The 14,460-nt window shown below is 62.2% G+C and overlaps 1 protein-coding gene across 1 annotated transcript; it reads right to left on the bottom strand.

Moving 5' to 3' along the window:
* Positions 1-7,252: 7,252 nt before the first annotated feature.
* On the bottom strand, positions 7,253-13,371 carry UTP14A (UTP14A small subunit processome component; the record flags this gene model as incomplete). Its single annotated transcript, XM_084213139.1, is given in 16 exon segments — positions 7,253-8,145; positions 8,478-8,577; positions 8,645-8,832; positions 9,206-9,624; positions 9,775-10,123; positions 10,569-10,646; positions 10,729-10,852; positions 10,952-11,046; positions 11,146-11,265; positions 12,124-12,279; positions 12,383-12,525; positions 12,638-12,702; positions 12,897-12,961; positions 13,213-13,332; positions 13,336-13,350; positions 13,354-13,371. Coding segments are annotated over 16 exon segments (2,511 nt in total). The 3' UTR covers positions 7,253-7,689.
* Between the last annotated feature and the right edge of the window lie 1,089 nt (positions 13,372-14,460).

Raw genomic sequence — 14,460 nt, 5'->3', positions numbered from 1 at the left:
CCTGACCCCCTTTTGGGGCTGTGGGGGCTTGGAGAGCTGTTTGAGGCTGGGGTCTGTGGGCAGAAGAGTGCTGAGCTTGTGGGGCATGACATTCTGGAATTGTAGACAGCACTGAGAGGGGTGGCAGGGTGAAACACGGGGCTGCCAGAACCGTGGGAAGGCAGAGAGCCAGGGCTTCACCGAGGAAGGCCATGAGGGAGGAAGCTCTTCCTGCAGAGGGGAATTACTCCACTTCTCCACATTATATTGAACCTTTTCCGACTACTGCCTCCAGCTAGACTGTGGGTAAAAGAGGTGCTCCAAGAGGCATTTCAGGCTGGGTGATGGTCAGAAAGCCAGGCTGGCACAGCCTGAGACAGGCACATGACCCCAGGTTCATAAAGACCTGCCTTATTTGCATCCTGGTGCAATTAAAAACAGACAGTTTGAGTAACAGCCTCATCCTGCAGCTGCCTCACTCCATCCCTGCAGGAATCGCACCCAGGGTTGCATGGTGCTGACTGGGTGAGCTCTGCATCCCACCATCGCATCCTCCGACATGCCACTGCTCCTGCCCCATTTAATTAGAACCTTTAAAATCTTCAGGATGGGATAATTTGCACCAAAGGACTTTAAAAGGTGCTGGTGAAAAATTATGTGGCTCTCATGTTCCAGGGAAATGGAAAAGTCTGGGAAATGAGGGGCATTCTCCATCAGGGAGGGGAGCTAATCAGGCACCAGTCATGGACTAACTTGAAGAAATGCCAATGGGAATGATCTGTCACAGCGAAAATACCATAAAGAGCCCTCATCTGTAATTCCTCAAGGGAATCAAGCTGGGCCTCGTGTTGCAGGGGGAGCTGCGGGCTCCTTTACCTCCCCTCCATCCTGGGGACACGTACCCCAGGACCCCCAGCTGTGGGCAGCCCCAGCTGCTGCCTCACCTCAGCATTTCCTCCACACCACCTTCCTGGGCAGCAGGACTTCGGCTGAGCTCCACAGGTCCAAGGGCACCCGTGAGCCCTCCAGGTGCTCAGGGCAGCCCCTGACATGTGTGTGTCCCCTGCCTGCTCAGGTCCCCTGGGCCACCAGGGCCTGAGCACTCAGCTCTGACCTGGCCTGCAGTACTGTTGCTGCTGCTTTTGTCATTACTGCTCCATCTTGTGTCCTTTTTTTATTTATTTCTCCTCTTCCCGCTGTTTTTTGGGCAGAATCCATATAATTGCTCCCTCCCTGACCAGAAACCAGAACATGTTGGCTAATGCAACCAGCTGGGCATGGCACACTCTGCTCCTGCCAGGCTGCTGTGGGGGGATCCTGACCCTTCTGGGAATCACGTTAGTGCCAGCCATGGTTGAGCAGCCGGGCTGGCAGGCGTCTCCGGATGAGCTGGGATCGTGGAGCCTTCTCCTCTGGCAGGGTGGTGGCAGTTGGTGGCAGCAAAGGTGGTTTGTAGTTCCTGGCACCATAAGAGGAATGAGGTGATGCCTCATGTGCTCCATGTCACCTCCATGTCCAGGGCTGGTTCTGCCCTGGACACCTCAGCTTCTACTGGGAAGGTGGGGCTGTGACTGCAGAGCCAGGGGATGGCTGTCCCGTTGGGAGGAACAGCGTGTCCATTTCTGTGGGGTCTGGAGATTTCTCACTGAGTTTCTTGGGACTTTTCTGTAGAAGGAACCTCTGTGCTGCTCCCTCTGAGGCGGGCAGAGCTCACCTGGGTTTGGCTGGTGCAGTGACATTGTGGAGAGGTGTCACCTCTACCTGCAGCCCTTGTCCTCCCACATTCCATGGGCTGTCCCACTCCGACATCAAACACTGGCAGCATGGGTGGCAGTGCAGATAGAAGGTGACGGTGTCAGAGTGGCTGCTTTGTCCTTCCTGCTGGCAGCTGGGGACAGGGAATGGTGGGCAGGGAGGCCAAGTGCCGTGGGGCACATGACAGGCCAGGCTGCTGCCTGCTTCCTGCTGTGCAGCCCCTCTTCCCCCTGCTCCCAGGGGACACAGCGCTCAGGAGGGACATGGGAGGGAGTCCCACCTCCTGCGTGAGAAACTGGATCTGTTATGAGCTCGGAGGCTGACATTTTGAACCCAGCTGCTGGGGCCAAAACAAGGCTGCTCCTGACTCGGGAAGGGAATTTCATGGATTGAGATTTTGGGTGTCTTCCTCTTGGACCATCCAAGGGAGTTTGGGTTTGGCCTCTTCCTCCTTATTCACTCTAGGCCTCCGTGCTGGCTGGAGAAGTGCGTATTGCCCATGGCGAGCAGCACAGACAGGAGTCAGCAGGCACACACTGTCTCTGCTGCCCTCCTCCTCCTCCACATCCCAGGAGAAGCACTGGGCTGGGAGAGCACCGCTGACGGCTGAGAATGTGGGATCACCAGGACAAGGCAGGGAGGAACCATGTTGTGCCTGGGAGCCAAGGGAATAGCTGGCAGCCAGGACAAGGGCAAAGTGATGGAGGGGAGGAGAATGCAGTGGGTGAGCAGAGGTTGGGGGGCCAGGGGGGGCCCAGAAATCAGGTGAGGAGCCCTGCAGAGCTGGCAGGGGTGAGAGGGGTGACCGCACAGAGCCCTGGCTCCACTCCAACCCTTTTCAATGCAGCACAAGGCTCTGGAGAGTAGCCGGCTGTGGGCAGAACAGGGCCTGCCTCTGCTCCCAGGCTGCCATTCCAGATTCCAGCTCCTTTAGTGTCTGTCCCCCAGCCCTGAACTTCCCAGGTCCGGCCTTGGTGGCCACTGGGGGGGCTCCTAATTATAACAGCAGACAAAGAGCTGGGCTCTGACTGCAGTGCTGCATCTGACAGCCTGTGCCTGGGGATGCTGGAAGTGCTGCTGGCAGTCCTGGCAGTGGCCAGGCTGTGTGGGGGCTTGAGGCCCCCCAGGAGTTGGAGGCTGGAATGGCTAGCAATGTCCGGCCTCAGGCATCATCCCCAGGCTCCTGGCTGCTGCTGCTCTGCCAGCTGAGAAGCCCCCACGGAGGCTCCAGATGGCCTTGGCTTGGACAGGACAAGGGTGGCCAAGGAAGGTCCAGCTGGGAGCAGAGGTGGAGCAGGAGCAAGGACGGACATTGGGGCTGAACCAGCCCCACATCTCCCACAGGCACCGAGTGGGCAGGAGTGTGTCCCAGCATGTGCCCCAGGGGCATTCCCGAGCTTCTCCCCCATCTCTGCAGCAGGAGCTTGGGGTTTGCCAGAGCTCTGCCGTGTGCAGAATGGAAGGTGCCACCTCTGCGGCAGCTGTGCTCAAACGAAGCTGCTATTATAACACTGGCCAGGGCACGGTACACACAGCTGCCTGCCAGGAGGACATCTGCCTCTGCTCACCCTTCCACTTGGCCTCAGTCCTGCCCTTTGAGGCCCTTCACGTTCCCCCGGGAAGTTTTTGGTGTGCTGGCTGTGCTGGAACTCGACCAGGTGTCCCCCAGCTCTGGGATGCCGCTGGTTTGGGTCTGGGTACCTCATCCCCTGGTGCAGGAGTGCGGCACAGTGCCTACTTCCACCTGGTGCCACTGACATCCCACCCTGACGAGTCATTGTGGGAACTGCAGGGTGGCAGCTGGGACAAAGTCATCAGGGGACACGGGGATTTCCCCCTTTCGTCTCCAGGCAGCTGGGTACAGGCAGGTACCCACCATCTCTCGGAGACCCTGACAGAATGTGACAACACAGCCCAAGTGAGTGGGTTCCCGCTCTGGAGGGTGACAAGGCTGGCAACAGCTCTCCCAGGATGTTCACAGCTGCAGGTATTGGTGTCCCAGCGCTGTCACGGAACTGCTGTGAGGAGCGGTGGGTAACACCACAGGCACCCCCGAGCGGCAGAGGGCCCTGGCCACCCACGTCTCCGGGAATGGCCCTGCTGCGGGGCGAGGGTCCCGACTACAGCATCTCGGCAGAATCTCCGACTCAGGTTGTGCCGTGCTGGATACGGCATCTCCATGGAAACCCCCGGCTCGGGCGGTGCGGGCTTGGGAGATGCCATCTCCACGGAAACCGCTGCGGCGCCCGGATGCGGCCGGGATGCGCCGGGCACCGGGTACCGCGGCGGGAGGAACGGGATGTTAGCGCGCCCCTGGTGCGGAGCGACGGAGGCTGAGAGACTGGGGGAGCAGGGACCACTCCTGTCCCCGGCACGGGACGTGTTGGGGAGAGCACTTCTGAGCCTGACGTTCCAACCCCAGACTTGCCTCCCCTGTCCTGTTTGTCCCGCACTGTGCCGGGCTGAGCCTCTCGCCTCCGTCCGGTCGGGGGGCTGTGCTCAGCCCCTCTCGCACCCCGGGGAGGGGAGCTCGGGCCCATTCTGGGGAGGACCGTTTCCAGCCCATGGGGGCTGGAGGTTTTCAGGGACACCGAAATTCCCTGATCCCAATGGGCAAAGGTACAGGGATCCATCCCAGGGATCCAGGGGTGCTCCATGACGGCCTCCGTGCTCGCATTCACATCCTGAGCTTGGGAAGCCAGAGGGATAAGATTTCAGCTGCAGAAACAGACCAGACGAAATATTTTACAGGTTATTTATAGCCTGCATTTAAAAAAGATAACAAAAAAGAAACACCCCCCCCCAAAAAAAAAAACCAAAAAACAAACAACAAAACAAAACAACAACAACAACAAAAAAAAAAAAAAACCCAGCGACCAAAAGCCTTTTGTTTGTTGATTTTAAATCTGCCTTTTACTCCATCCCGCTCCCACTGGCCTCCCGGGACGCCGGGTGAAGGAGTCCGGCTGCGCCGGCAGCTCCCCGGCGCTGGAGCGGCCCTTGCTCTCGGGCGGGTCCCTGCCCCGGGGGACCTCGCGGTGGCCGCGCTCGTCCCCAGCCCCACGGCAGCGCCGCCGGCCCTGCCCCGCTGCCCGCCGCTCGTGTGCCCGCCAGGCCGGGCGGCCCCGGGCCCGGATTAGCCCCCTCTCCCCGCTGGCACCGGGAGCAGCTCGGCCGCCCTTGCCGCGGCTCCCTGCTCCGTAAGCCCGGCTTTGACGTAGCCCGGAAAGTAGGCCAGTAAGAGCAACCGCAGCCGCGCGGCTCTCGGGGGACGCGGCGCTCGGGCTGCCGAGGGAGGGCTGCGTGTTCGCACCGCGGCACCGGGGTTCCCGTGGCCCACGCGCTGGCCGGCGACAGCAGGGCTTTGTCCAGGTTCTCCTAGACTCGCACCCTGTCTGGCAGCCTGCGGCTGGCCCTGCTGTCACGGGGAGAACGAAGATCAGCCTGGGGAAGTCCCCGCAGGGAGCCACCCCGGCCCGTTTCTGTCCCCTTGCCAAGGGCTCTCACCCCCTTCCCCGCCGACCTGGGATGCTGCAAGTGGGCGTCCCTGGCATCCCCCTTTCCTGCGGCAGACCTGGAACGGGTTATTAATTGAAAAACCCCAAGCTGCTGTGCCCGGTAAATCCATTTCTGCAGAGAAGTCAGAGGGCCAAGTGTTGCCTCGATGTGCGGGCTCCAGAGAAGCCTGTGCCGTAGCAGGAGCCTGGAGGGGCGGGGATGTCAGCACCAGTGGTCACCCCGCACCAGGGTCCGTCCTATGCAACCCAGCAGCTCATGCTAATGTTGTCTCCATTTATTTTTGAAGTATCTCTGGATACTGGAAGCCCCAGTTCAAGCCAGTCCAGTCCAGTGCTGCCGTTCCTCACAGGATGAAGCAGCTCCAGATGTGTGGCTACAGCTATTCCCTCCCATGCAGAGCATCACCCCCACTCAGGCTGCCAGACCCACCAGCTCTGTGTCAGGCAGGGATCCATTCAGGGATCTGCACCTCGGCAGGTCTTGTCGCTGCTCCAGCTGATCCAGCTTGTGACAGCTGCAGACATGCTTGCTCCAGGTCTGAGCTGGTGTTACACCTGCCGGCCTCGGTCCTCTGCAGGATCTGCACCTGAGCACTGCCCTGGTGCCACCATCTTCCCGGCCCTGGAGGGAGCATCACATCGGAGCTGGGGAGGTCCCAGTTCAGGCTGGGGCAGGGCCAGACCTCGCGGGGCAGTGCTCCTCTCTCCAGGGACACAGGTGACACCACGCACGGCAGCAGTATCCTTTGCCGTAGGGTGGGCCAGATTCGGGGGCTGAAGGCACGGGGGGGTTCCTCCGCCCTGCAGAGAGGCAAACAGCAGGACAGCACCCCGCAGGTCCTGCTGAGCCCGACCCAGCTCTGCTGTAACGGGCCCCCGGAGCGTTCCCTGCCCGCGAACCCTGAGCATCCCGGGGCTGGAGCTGAGGAGGTGGGCTGGGTGCTGGGACAGCCCATCGTGTCTGGCCAAACACCGTCCGGGCTGGGGAGGAGGAAGGCAGCGCCATTGGCCAGGGCAGGCGAGGGAGGGCCCCTGCAAGAGGGACAGGGACAGCGGTGCCGCCGGGATCTCCCGGCCTCAGTCGCCGGGGGCTGGGGGCGGCTCTGGGGGACTGCAGGCAGGTGGAGGGGCTGGCCGGGGACGCTACCTCCCCCTCTTCAGGGCGCTTCACCTTTTATTAAAACAAACACGACCCCCCCGCCCTTCACGACATCTCCGAGGCGAAGGTTTCCCATGGCAGAGGGACGCAGGCTCTGCTGGGGCCACCAGACTCGCGAGGGGCTCTCGGCGTCGCGGCACGAAAATGCTCTCCGCTTCTTTATTTTTTTTCTCCGGGCAACTCAACCGTGGCCCCATCACGGGCCAGCGCCCTCTGACTCCCCGGCCCCGGGTGCTGCAGGCGCCAGAGGCACTCGGGTGGGTCCCCGGCAAAGCTGCGACACCTGCCCCACGTCAGCCCCCGATCCCCTCCCAGCCTAGGAAGGGCCCCGCGGGAGTCACGGCCACCCGCAGCCAGCACGGAGGGTGCCTGCGCCCCGACCCCACAGCACGACCCCCATTTCCTGGGCTGACCCAGCTGCAAAGGAGAAGGGCGGCCCTGGGGACAGGCCGTGCCCGGGGCGGGCTGCAGTGTCGGGGTGGGAGGAGGCGTCCTTGACACGAGGGACACGTTTCCTGGGATCAGCAGCAGCTCCGGCTGTGCGCTGGGGCCGAGAAGTGTTTCTCCAACTGGTGCTGAGCACAGCCCACGTTGTAAGTGGGGGGAGAGGCCTGGAGGGGTCCCTGCCCAGTCTGTGAGGCTCTGGCACATCCCTCCACTCGTGCTGAATGCATCAACCATCCCCTGAGAGGCGCCTCACTGTCACACTCCGAGGGGTGGCTGGGCACACAGCATGGGCTTGAAGGTGAGCAGCAGGAGTGGGATCTGCCTGTGGACAGAGCCAGCTCCCAGCACGTGCAGAACAGCAGAAGCACCTGACAGAGCCATTTCCAGGTGATCAGGTTTATTAGGGCTGAGCAGGTACTTTGGGAGTGCAGGTGGGACCTGAGAAACGCTCCCGAGGCCAGGCTCAGCATGACAAGGTGGGGAGAAAGCCCCTTTGGCCAAGATTTAAAGATCTATATAGGTACAAAAATAGGGATATAAAAGACAAAGGATGGGATGTTGGCAGCTATTCCAGTCCTTCACCATACTCCTAGACATGCCCCGCTGCGAGCTCCTGACCAAGCTCTCACCCTCAACTCAGCCAAAACACCTGACCCTGCATGGACCCCAACCTAGCCCTGGACACTGCCAAGGCAGCCATGCAGACAGCACAGGAAGGGCAGCCCTGGGAGAGAAAGAGGTAGAAAGAACTGGACAGAACAAGGAGCTGCTGCTGCTCTTCTTCGTTCCTCTGCTTGCTCCAGTTTGAGCCCCCAGGCTGCAGACACAGAGCTACCGCGCTCTGCAGTGCCGGAGCTGTGCCTTCTCCCCAGGCACAGCCTTCCCCTTGGACACAGCCTTCCCCCTGGACACAGCCTTCTCCCCAGGCACAGCCTTCCCCCTGGACACAGCCTTCTCCCCAGGCACAGCCTTCCCCCTGGACACAGCCTTCTCCCCAGGCACAGCCTTCCCCTTGGATACAGCCTTCCCCCTGGACACAGCCTTCCCCCTGGACACAGCCTTCCTCCCAGGCATGGCCTCCTCCCTAAGCCTGGCCCCGCTGCCAGGGGCCGTGTCGGGAACGTCCTCGGCCGAGATGGGCTGGATGATGTGGCCGGTGCGGGTGATGACTCGAGGGGCTGTCAGTTTCTGGAAGGCACGCTGAGTGTTCCACGTGGGGCCCACAGGTGTCCGCATGCTCTGCTCGAACTGCTGGTGCCGCTCGAAGGGGAAGGGCAGCTCACTGACCTGTGGGGACACCACAGGGGTAATGGCCCTGATCCATCCAGCCCAGCTTTTCCAGCCCAATGCTCACTGCTTCCCACTTTTCCAGGACCCACTCACACTCTGCTTCCCTTTCCGCTGCCAGCAGAGCCCAAGAGGGCTGGAACAACCACCACCACCACCAAGGGAGCAGCCCTGTACATCCCTCCTCCTTCATTTCTGAGCTGTTTAAGCTGGAGGCTAAGCTTTGGGCAGGGATTACAGGCAGGGACTGCGGACATTTTGGGAAAGGATCACAGGAATGCCCCAGGCTTGCCCAGGTGCTGGAGCTCTCATGGAGACCAGGTGTGCCCCACCTGATGCGCTGCTGCGTGGATGTTGCGCTTCTCGCTCATGATGACGTGGGGCAGGTGCTGGTCCTTCCGCGGAGGGGCCGGCGGCGGCTTGATCAGGAACCTGTGGGCACGTCAGGGGTCAGGGCTGGCATGGGGTTGGGCACAACCCTGAGCTCTCCCCCTCTCACCTCTTGACCTTCCTGGCGCTGGGTTTCAGGCCCGTGCCGCCCCACTCGCCCCAGCCTGGCAGCACCAGGTTCACCGGCTGCGGCTTCCCCGCCTCCTCTGCCTTGCGCTTCTCCCGGCGGAAGTCAGCGACCACATCATCCCCAGCAAAGGCCTCCGTGATCATCCCGCGCTGCTCGATGCCGCCCTCCTGCACCAGGACAAGACAGAGTGGGTTTAATGGTTATTGGGGGAACTGGGAGAGACTGGGACAAATTGGGAGGCACTGGGAGAGGGTTTGTGGGTACTGGGGAAAACGGGAAGGGGGTAAAAGTTACTGGGCATTACTGGAGGGGGTTTAGGAGTACTGGGAGTTACTAGTTTGGGGCTTCTAATTGCTGGGAGGAGGTTCAGACTTACTGTTTTGGGGTTACTGGAAGTTACTGAAAGGACGTTTGGGGTTACTGGAAAGGAGTTTAGGGTTACCAGGAGAGGGTTTGGGGTTACTGGGACTTAAAGGTTTGGGCATTACTGGATGGGTGTTTTGGATACTGAGGAGCATGGGGGAGGCACATCCTGCTCACCTCCTCTTCCAGGACCACAGGCAGGCTGGGGCAGTCCATCTCCTGGGGCTTCCCATCCAGCACAGCCTCCAAGCTGATCATCTTCCTCTTGGCTAGTGCTTTCTTGGTATGTCTGTCCTCAGCTCTGCCTTCCTCCTGCTGCTGTGCTCGCTTGCCTGCTCTCAGGGCTACCAGCTTCTCCTGCTCTTCCACAAGCTCCTCCTTAGCCAGACTCTCTACATCCTCCATGGTCTGCACGCGGCGCAGCTGCTCTGAGAGCAGGAGCTGTTCCTGGGCCTGAGGGGGAGGCTCTGGCCCTGCGCTCACCAGCTCCTCAGCACAGACTGGGGGGACTGGGCTGTCCCTGAGCTCCTCAGCACAGACTGGGGGGACTGGGCTGTCTCTGGGCTGCTCAGCACCAGTCTCAGTCTCATCAGCACCTACACATTGAGGGTAGAAATGGTCACTCCACAGGGCAGAGAGTAAGGACAGCTGTGTGAAATCAGCCAAAAACCGTCCCCAGATCCCCCTTCCTCTGTCCAGCCCCCAGCACTCGCAGCCCACCCAGCTCTGGGCCTTGAGCTCCTCACCATGGTCTCTGCTGTGCCCCTCGGGGCTCCCTGTCCGTTCCCGTCGCTTCTGCTCAAATTCTTGCAGCAGAGCTTCTTCTTCTGACAGCTCCTCTTCTTCCTCCTCCATCTCGTCCTTGTTCTCCACAGTACCAGGCACTGTGTCATCTCTTGGACCCTCCTGTGCCTCAGGCTCCGGGGCCAGGCTACTGGGCTTGCCCAGCATCCAGGGATTAGCCCCGCTGGGCATGGGCAAGGCTGTGGTGTCCTCCTCGGGCACCTCACACAGCTCCTCCTCGGGCGGCTCCACCCGCACCTTCTGCATCAGCTCCTTGTTCCTGGCCAGCTGCTCCTGCATGGCCTTGCGGGCCTGGGAGGCACCGAGAGGCTCTAACACAGGACAGAGACAACATTCCCAACCTTCCCTGCCCACCTCAGCCTACCCCCCTTCCCCAAGCAACGCTGAAGATGCTGTCATGTCATTCCAATGTATAAATGGGATTATAAGAGATAGAGAGACTTTATACCATGGCTTGGAGGGACAGGACAAGGGGGAATGGCTGCACACTGACAGAAGGCAGGGATAGACGGGATATTGGGAAGAAATTCTTTCTTGTGAGGGTGGGGAAGCCCAGGCAGAGATTGCCCAGAGAAGCTGTGGCTGCCCCATCCCCAGAAATGTTCAAGGCCAAGTCGGACATTGGGGCTTGGAGCAACTTGGTCTAGCGGAAACTGTCCCTGCCCATGGCAAAGGGGTGGAACTGCATGGGCTTTAAGGTCCCTTCTCACCAAACCCTCCTGTGGCTCCATCTCACCTCGAGGTCATACTTAGCCATAATGGCCCTGGATCGTGCCCATTTCCCTTTGTTCTGGTGCTTAAGGCTCATCCGCTCCTGGGGGAAGAGAAGCATCACACAGAGCTCCGCAAGGAGCAGGACTCTCCCAAGGGGTGAGGAAGAGGTGCCCATGCAGCACCTGCATCCTGAGCTGCTCCAGCTCCTCCAGACGTGCCAAGGCGGCCGCAGGGTCCGATTTGTGCAGCTGCTCAAACTCCTTCAGGGCCTGGCGCCTGCGGCTCTTCTTGAGCACGCGGTGGTACCTGCAGCACAGGGGCGGCTCAGGAGCCGGGCAGGCCTCAGGCGAGCCAGGGCCGCCCTGCCCTCCCAGCGTGCCCAGCCCAGCACAGGCACAGCCTCACTTCTTGCTCTTGATCCGCTTTGCTCGCCGCGCCTTGGCCTCGTAGTAGGACTGCACTGCCCGGGCCTTCTGCAGCTCTGCCCGCCGGCGCCGGGCCTGCCAGGGAGCACGGGGTGAGGGATGGGGAGCACGGGGCGAGGGATGGGGCCAAGGAAGAGGCCCCCAGAGCCAGGCCCGAACGGGGTGAAGCCTCACCTCCTCCAAGCTCATGGCCTGCACTGAGGCCATCTCCTCAGGCGTCAGCAGTGGGTCTGTGATGGGCTGCTGTGTCTTGTGGAGCAATCCAAAGATCTCCTGCTCCAGTGGAGTTCGGGCCTGTTGGGACAGTAAACATGGCAAGAGGATGAGGAGAACTGCAAGGGCCAGTGCTCCCCTGGATGTCCTCATCCATTCTTACTGCCCCACGTTGGTCTGTGGAAGGCTCCAGTCCCCTGCCTTGGGGGACTGGGTGGTCACAGCCCCACTCATGGGTCCCACACCACAGCCCTTGGGCACTCCCCCAGCCACATGGCCAGGTAAGGGCAGGCACATTAGAAAAATGGCCTCCCAGCAGCCAGGCAGCGCTGACCAGGGGGCACCACACAAGAAGCATGGACCAGGAGTTGCAGGCCACACAATGCCATGTCCCTCCAAAACAGAAAGGGACTTTTGGGCAGACCAGTGTGAGTGACAGGTTTGTTGGGAGTTCAGCAGGGGCTGCCCCTCCCTCACCTAGGCATCTGACAATTCCCAGGGATGGCAGTGGATTCCTGCCACCAGCACAACCTCACAGGAACTTGCATTCAAAACCAAATATATCCCTATTTTGTAAGAAATGTTTCCAGGCATGCAGGATTTGGCAAACCAAGTAATCGCCTCTGTCTCAGCACTTGTGGCCAAGGGATACTCCCATGTGTGTGGCCCTGAGAGGCTACAAGGAGAAGAAGGGACAGAGCAGGCTCCAAACCCTCTCACCTGGCTTGTCCCAGATGGAATTTACACCCTGTGAGACGAACACAGACTGCCCTTCTAACGTTCCCAAGCTCAGCAGGCACCTGCCCAGTGTCACCGCCAGGCTGGGCCTGCCATCACTGCCCAGCACAGCCAGGAGACACCGACCTGACCCAGCTGATCCTGGAACAACCCTGGCCACATCCCCAGAGCCACCCCAGCCATGTGACCCCCAGTGGCCACCTTCCACGCCGAGGTGACTCTCTCCAGAGGGGTGACGGTGGCGATGTCCTGCCGCAGGGGGAACACCAGCTGCTCCGCGCGCCGGTTCTGCAGCACCACCTGCTGCCACTTCCCCACGTCCTTCGAGGTGGTCACGTAGGCGGCCTCCCTCACCACCTGGAGGGGAACAGGATGGGCGGGGAAAGGTGATGCGGGCATCAAGGAGGAGCACGGGGGTCCTGGAGGCTCAGCTCAGACCCCCTTGGCTCCCTGCACTCACCCTCTTGGCCTCCTCTTTGCTCAGTGGCAGCTCCACCGCCGCCTTCCGCTTCACTCTGGCCAGCTCCTTCCTCACACTGCCCAGCGTGGATTTGGGATGAACGGGCTGCAGCAGCTCCGACAGGACCAGCTTTTCCCCAGCACCTACGAATAGGTGTGGCACTGCCAGGTGAGGGAGCTGTCCCAGCCCTCACAGTGGCTCTCGGTGGGCACCGCCATCCCAGATCCCCGAGCCCTGCCCAGCTCCCTGCCTTACCTTTGCAGGTGACATTGAACTCAGACACCTGCCCGCTCGCCTCCGAGCGCTCCGCCAGCTTCCGCCTGCGAGAGAGAGACAGAAAACAACCCCAAAGGTTCCTCGTATTCCCCGGGTGCTCTGGAGGGTTTGGGGCCGGTGGCGACGGCAGGAGCCGAGAATCGTCCCCCCTGCCCCCCCTTCCTGTGCAGCCTCTCGAGAGGCGGCTGCTGCAGGAGCCCCCGGGCCCAAACGCGGAGCGCCCGTACCCCCCACTCACCGCTTCCGTCCGGACAAGGCGCTGATGGCCTCCAGGAGCTGCCGGTGCCGCCGCTCGCCATCCTCCTGCCACACGGCACACGCGGTCACAGACCCAACCCGGCAGAGCGCGGCCGCGGGGAGGGCCGCAGCGCCCGCTCCCACGTGCCCCCCGGTGCCCCCACGGCCCCGCCCGGCCGGGTGCCGGGCCCGACATCTCCAGCCAGGCCACGCCGTCCTCCGCTGCGCCCATCCCGGCCAGGAGAGCGCCCGGAGCGCCGCAAACAGCGGTGGAGGCCGCCCGGAGAGCCCGTCGCACTCTTCCCGGCCCCGCTCACCCCCTCCTCGCTCTCGCTGCCGCTCCCTGCCGCCGCCGCCGCCGGGTCCTCCTCCGCCATGGCTCCGCACGCCGGCACTGCCGCAAAGCGCCACCGAGTGTCGCGCCGAGCCCTCGCGCCCTACCGCAAAGCGCGCCCCTATGACGTCCAGGTTGCCATGGCAGCGGGCCCGGCGGGCGGGGTGGGAGAACCGGAGGGGAGCGAGGGGAGCCCGGGAGGGACCGGGGCACGGACACCGCCGTCCCGGCCTCGGGCGGCGCCTCCGGGGCCTGCGGGACGGCTCTGGCCCTCCCGGGAGCGGGAGCCGGCGGTGCCACCGCGGGCCGGAGCAGCTCTGAGGGTCTTCGCTCCGTCCGTGACCCTCGTCGGTCCCCCCGGCCCCACGGACTGCAGCATTCACTGTTTCCCCCCGGGACTCGCCAGTGCCGTGGGCTCAGGGACGGAGCTGCCGCACCTACGGTTCCTCCCGCCCGTCCGGACCCGGCTCCTGGGAGCATTTTTGGGGTTGATGGGATCCAAAGGATCGCTGGAGCAAATACACGGAGTTCTCAGCCACGAAACGGCGTCAGTGTCTGTCACTGCGCCCGCAGCATCCGTCCTCCTCGTCCTCCTTTTCGGTCTTCTCCTCCGTCCCGAGCTGGGCGCTCAGGGCAGGAGGGAGAGGGATAACGACCCGTTCCCGTCTGCTCCTGTCTCCATAGCAACAACCGCGGGAAAAGTTCTGTATTTTCCCCTCGGGTTTGACGCTCCGGGCCCTGCCTTTGCTGGCAGCCACGTGCCCAGCGGGAGCGCTGTGTGTGGGATTCCAGAGAGGGCTGTCGGGGCTGGGATGCCAGGAGCGGGACGCCCCGGGGTGAGATTTCAGGGATCGATGGGATGCCGGTGGCAGGATGCCGGCGATGGGATCCTGGGGGGCTCTCCGAACGCAACCCCATGGTCTGGGTGTGCAAAACCCTGTGAAAACTACTGTGCGAAATGTGGGAATGTGCGGATGGGGTGGGAGGGGCGGGGAACCCACGACTGGAGCATCCCGTGCGCTCCCCGCGGCTCTGGGGTTCGGAGGCCCGGTCGGTCCTTGTGGGCATCCGCCGAGAGAAAACGAAAAAGAGGAACGGAGGGCGGCGCCGGTCGTGCCCCGCCGGGGGCTGCACCAGGAGGTCTGGCGGAAGCCACCGGGGGGGGGCGGGCCGAAGTAAACCGAGCCAAACCGGAGACCCGACCCCCCGACTCGACCCCCTCCCGGCCCCA

Source organism: Fringilla coelebs (assembly GCF_963513975.1).
Source record: "Fringilla coelebs genome assembly, chromosome: 11".
In the NCBI taxonomy this organism is placed as follows: Eukaryota; Metazoa; Chordata; class Aves; order Passeriformes; family Fringillidae; genus Fringilla; species Fringilla coelebs.
This window is presented reverse-complemented; position numbering and strand designations above follow the sequence as displayed.